The 6,000-nt window shown below is 41.2% G+C and overlaps 1 protein-coding gene across 1 annotated transcript in view; it reads right to left on the minus strand.

The window, feature by feature from the left end:
- SEL1L (SEL1L, ERAD E3 ligase adaptor subunit) overlaps positions 1–4,462 on the minus strand; it is a 69,257-nt gene extending 64,795 nt beyond the window's left edge. Inside the window, exon 1 of the mRNA XM_025391861.1 lies at positions 4,279–4,462. Coding sequence (XP_025247646.1) covers positions 4,279–4,348 — 70 coding nt within the window. The 5' untranslated portion in view covers positions 4,349–4,462. The remainder of the gene's footprint in view (positions 1–4,278) is intronic.
- Positions 4,463–6,000: the final 1,538 nt, after the last annotated feature.

The raw sequence follows: 6,000 nt of genomic DNA on the forward strand, positions 1-6,000 counted from the left end.
TAAACGTATATTAAATATCCCCAAATGCCGAATGAAACTTTAGCTGGAACTCTAAATCACTCTCACTAAATTGCTACATTTAGTACCTCACCACAACAGGCTACATAGGTAGCTAACAGATGAATCATATAGACACACCGGTAAATACACTTGAAGACATGTACATTTCACACAGCACATGCTGTTAGGCATTAGAGTAGCAAAATGTGTTTTCCAACTCCAAGAAACATGATTTGTGACATCAGGGTTATTTCATGTGAATTGCATCATGCTTCTCTTTCTCTCCCTCTCTCTTTGCAACCTGGACTATATACTAATATTACCGGCAAATAAGATAATTCTCAGTTACTAAACTGGGAAAGCCTACTCCAGATGGTAGTCTCAAAGCATAAGCTATTTTCTTTTTCAAACTGATACAAACATTCACACAACACTTTTTAAAGAGTTGTTTATAACCTAGGAACTTCTGATATGTAGTATTCAGGTAAGGATTAAAGAGACTGAAGTTATGCATAAATAAAAAGCAAATAGTAATGTTTTCATCAGAACACAGATATCAAGCAACAAGAAAAAATGCAAAAGGATTAAGTTATGCATTTCTCGCTCATCCAAATGGTTCATACTACTTTATTAACTGTACACCTTCCTTTGAAAAAGACCAGTTTTTATTTTTATTGTATTAGCTAACAAAACTGCAAAGTACCAGAGATATGCTTTCAGGGAAAAGTAACCACTACAAAATCATTTTTCCACTCATCATGTAAATTAAACAGACTGATAACCTTTAAACACAGAAAGTCTAAAGAGTTTGGTGAAAACAGACCAGATCCCTGTTCTCTGCGTTAGCTCTGAATCGGTACAGATCCTAAGACATTCTCGATTCTAAATTTCTTCAATTCTGAGGCCTGGAGAGCTAGTTCTGGAACCTGGCTTCATCAAATGTTAATTCTGACACACATGGTTCAGTAACAAAAGCTTGCTCAGCCTCTGTTTCTCAACCTGTCAAAAGGGGTAACACTTCTGTCCCGCTAACTCACAATGTTTTAAGGAACAACTAAACCAGTGAAATTAAACATCCTCTGCTATCTGAAAACTACTCTCTGAATTTATAATTATTACCTGAAATACCTGGCAGTGGACCTCACTAAAATGACTAAAAAGAAAAATAAAGGTTAAGCCATTTGCCTCTTCCTGCCAAAAATAAGAAACATGCATTTGTGAGAAAAACTATAACGTTTTCACTATTATCCTGAGAAAATGAAGAAATATCCTTTTAGTGTCCTCCTTTAAATTTATTAACAGAAAAGAGAAAATGTTTCTAATATTAGCCACGTGTTAATGACGAGGAAATCTTCTGAAAAGTGTATCACTGGGTGATTTCCTTTCTGTATACTTAAATAAGCCTAAATGGGATAGCCTTCTACATACCTGGGCTATATAGTGTAGCCTATTGTTCCTAAGCTACAAATCTGTACAGCATGTGACTATACAGACTACTGTAGGCAACTGTAACATAAAAGTATTTGTGCACATAAACATAGCTAAACATAGAAAAGCTACAGTAAAAATATGGTGTAAAAGATGAAAAAACATGTACCTGTCTAGGGCACTTACCATAAATGGAAGTTGCAGGATTAAGAGCTGCTGTGGGTGAGTGAGTGGTGAGTGAATGTGAAGCCTAGGATGTTACTATACACTACTGTAAACACTGTACACTTAAACTACACTAAATTTATTTTTTTTAAAAGTGTGCTACCATGTTACAATGGCTACAAATCACCAGGTGACAGGAATTTTTCAGCTCCATTATATTCTTACAGGGCCACTATCTTACATGGGGTTCATTGCTGACCAAAAGGTCATTATGTAGCATATGACTATATCATATTTTTACATGACTCTAAAACACGGTATTAGATAACAGCTACCAACAGCAATAGAATCAAGATTATCTCTGTTGGCTGACCATACTCGACCTGGATAAACGCGACCTGCCCTGGGTAACCACTAACATTCACACACAAAATTATCACCAAAAACTTGATTTTCATACTGGAGTAAAACTTTAAACTTTGAGGCCAAAATCCTGTGAATGAAAATGACAACTGAAAATCCACTGCCTAATTTATACAACTTTATTTTACACAGTTTTTTTTTTTTTTTTTTTGACACAGGGTCTCACTCTGTTGTCCAGGCTGGAATGCAGTGGCATAATCACAGCTCAGTGCAGCCTCAACCTCCTGGGGCTCACTCCATCCTCCCACCTCAGCCTCCCAAGTAGTTGGAACTACACGTGTGCACCACCACACCTGGAGTTAGGTAGAGATGGGGTTTCGCCATGTTGCCCAGGTTGGTCTTGAACTCCTGGGCTCAAGTGATCCTCCCACTTCAGCCACCCAAAGTGCTGGGATTACAGGCATCAGCCTGGCCCGCACAGGTGTTTTATGATACATGAACTCATGTGAGCACAGTACTGCCTTTATTACCTTTTAGCACCCACATCTACATTGTTTTAGTTCCAGCTAAGGCTTTTGCCTTTACCATGGAAATGTTTTGGTACAGCTTTAACTACCATGGAAATCAGAGCAGACATTTCTTGAATACAGTCCTCTACCTACATCAATACAACCCAAGGACTTAATCTATCAGTGTTGAGTCTTTTATTATAACATCCTGAAAGCCCCAACTGTTGATCTTCAAATATCTTTTCCACTAGCATGGAGCTCTAAGTATATGAAATGTAGTCAAAGACAGACAGAAAAATTTCTATGCTTTAATTTTCTTTAAACTCTGCCAATTAAATTCAGAGGGATACACACCGTGCTCTTTCATTACTGTAGTTCTCTTTAGTGTGAAGAATCCCTCATGGAGATTGTTAATCTATGTATACCTGAGCTGTTCCAGACCTAAAACCACATGTTTAACAACCCCATAAGAGGAATTCTGATGCAGAAGGTCCATGGGCCAGCAGGTACTCTACTCATTAAGCTCAACAACTTCATTTCATGCTTTTTGATCAAATATTAAATAACTACTAAAAGTGCTTCCAGAGTTATGTAGAGTCTAAAGATCTGGTCATTAAACTCAAACCACCACTACTACTGGAGGGAGGCGAGTGGACCTCAAAGAATGACGTTGGCAGTAAAGTAATTAGCACAGGGTTGGTGCTTTTGAAATGGTATCTCAAACCACATCATGGATAGAATTTAGGTTTAGGCCTCTTATTTTAGAAGCAGAATGACGTTATGGCATTGATTTACAACTAGGACAGGTAATTTGGGGATTCAAATAACCATCTGGGAAATTTTCTGTTAAAAAAAAGCTGACATTTATTTAAAAAAAAAAGTTGACATTTATACTCTGTGTTGTCTCCCCAAAACGTAAAGCCACAGAACAGCTGTCTTGTTAACTGAAACAGATTAAAATTCCAAAGTTTACTGTACTAATTTTTCTTTATCAACACTTAGAAACACGAAGTTTTTCATGAACCCTCTCAAAATGGAAATTTTCAAATGTAGGCAGATTAAAACATTAAAAAAAGGCGGGGGGTGGGGTGGGGGACTAGAACCAGAATAAAAATTAGCTAACTGGAAAATCAATTCAAAAGCACACAAATTTCTGTATCTATATAAAACGCAACTTACAAGAACCAAGATTTTCCCAAACATCATAAACAAACATGGGGCAACTCAGAAACACTGCGACAGGTCACCGCTTTCTCAGGAAGGTTTCAAAAAAGTAGAAAGTGGCTACCAGGAGATCAAAAGTCTTCGTTTTTAAACAAACGGCCCAGGGACCATGTCAGGTGTTAGGCAAACTCACCAAACTACTGTCAACATCCTGGTCTGGATGGATCCTCCTCTGCCCTAAAGAGACAGCTCCAGGTTTGTCAATTATTTAACTTTCAATTCCCAAGCCCAGAGTTCCAGACCAGACCCTTCCTCTACCCCAGGGTCGAGGAAGCACCACTCCTGCTCCTGGGTCGGGATTCATTCTTTTGGAATCAATTCCGCGTTCGTGAGAAAGAGTCGCGTAAAGTTTGTTACGTGGGAGAGAGGTGTGGGCAGAGTGACCGCCCCTTCTTTTTCCACCCCACTCCACCTCCCTAAATAGCCCCTTTGGCGCAGGCCAAGCAAAGCCAAAGAGCGAGTGACAGGCCAGTGCGAGGTGTGCCCAGGGAGAACGGGGTCCCGAGTCTGGGTCCCCACGGCTCCGGCCGGCGGTAGAGGCTGGGGGGCGGAGGCTCTGGGCCTTCAGCCCGAGGGGGCGGATACTGACCCGAGGACGCCGAGACCGAGCTCAGCAGCACCGCACAGAGCAGCAGCGTCAGCCCTATCCGGACCCGCATCCTGCTCTCGGGGCCGGTGCCAACCCCTAGAAGCTGTCGCCTTCGCCTCTGCCACCACGGAGTCACCGCCGCTGCTTCGCCGCTGCTCTTCCTGCTCTAGTCTCCTTCCTCCGCCCCTTCCCAGGCCTCCCTGACCCAGGGCGCAGCCAATCCCCGCCCGCCGTCGCGGGCGTCTGGTCCAATCACCATGGTCTCCCCGCCCACCCCCATTGCTCCGCCCCGGGGTCATTCATTGGCCAATCATTGTCCCAGGCTCCCACACCAGCTTTCCCGGTTGGACCACGACTCACGGACATGGCCCCTGCTAATTGGTAGCACCGTTTCAACCGGAATCAGGGCGTGAATCAAAGACTGAGAGAAAAGAGGCTCATCCAAGACTACAATTCCTAGAAGGCACTTAATGTGATTAACTCGGGGGGTGCTCTTGGGAAACGTAGTCCATCGTGGGGCAAGATTTACAAGTGCGGGTGACTGTTAAAGTTAGAATGTAACTAACACCTGGACTAAATGTTAACTCAAGGCTATGGATTCACAAGCCTTTTTAAATTGACCCAAAATAAATATTAAGGAATAATTTTAAGAACTTGTAATGTGTTGAGCATTTTTTCCTGTTTTATTAAAAAAATTTAAGTTGGGCATAGTGATATGAACACTGAGAAAAATGCCACAGCTAGTTGAATTTGAGGTGTTTTTTAAAACTTAGATAAGACTATACCGTGAAGTATGGAAACCAGGGTGCAACTCACTACCTGTCCTCCTTTCTCCGACAAAACAAAAGGAAATAAATCCACTCAGTACAGATTATCTCAATACAGTATTTATTTTCACTGGGTTCACCAGACAATAATCATCTAGAAAATGTGCCAACAGCCTTTGAAAAAGTATTTTAAACACTTGTCCTCATCATTCTCTTCTTGTGAGTTGCATTGTTCTCTTCTTTCCTAACTAAAGTCAGGAGACCAGGCTCATGTGTGTGGAGGTAGAGGTGACAGTGATTGCATTGCAGGCACAGAAATACTCTAATAAGCACCAATTCCAGGCATGTTCCAACTGGGTAGCAGAGCAGTGGCTTGGTGTTCCTGGCCCTTCTTTCATCAAACCTTGTCGTTCTGCCTTCCCTATCATCCACCCACAGTCAGCTCTAAGGCCTAGAACCTAGTCCAGCCAAGTGAAGGGCTTTGGAAAAGTCTCTGCTGGCCATGTATCTTAGCACTTCTGGGCATTTGTCTTTGTCTTCCTTTTTTTTTTTTTTTTTTGAGATAGAGCCTTTTATTTTCAGGAAGATGGTAAAAAACCAACCACTGTTTCTCATTTACATCGGAGGAGTTGAAGGAAAGAATTATCTCCTCCAAAAACTTGTCTTTTCAACTACAACCTCCTCGGCTCTCATCACCATTTCTGTCACTAACAATGTTCCCTCTGAGTTCCTCTGATTATAAATCATAGAGTAAAATCTGGTATATTTTCCTTCCTTTTTCGTCTTATTGATAATCAAGTTCTATCAACTCACTATGTAACTTTTATTTTTTAAATTTTATTATGTACCTGTGTTCTCTCCCTCACTGAAGACTCCCCCTAATGCTTTCATTTTCTCTCACCTGGATGATACACCTGAGTTCTAGCCATATTCACTGACATCATTCTCCCTTTAA

The sequence above is a fragment of the Theropithecus gelada genome, chromosome 7b (genome assembly GCF_003255815.1).
Source record: "Theropithecus gelada isolate Dixy chromosome 7b, Tgel_1.0, whole genome shotgun sequence".
NCBI classification, from domain to species: Eukaryota; Metazoa; Chordata; class Mammalia; order Primates; family Cercopithecidae; genus Theropithecus; species Theropithecus gelada.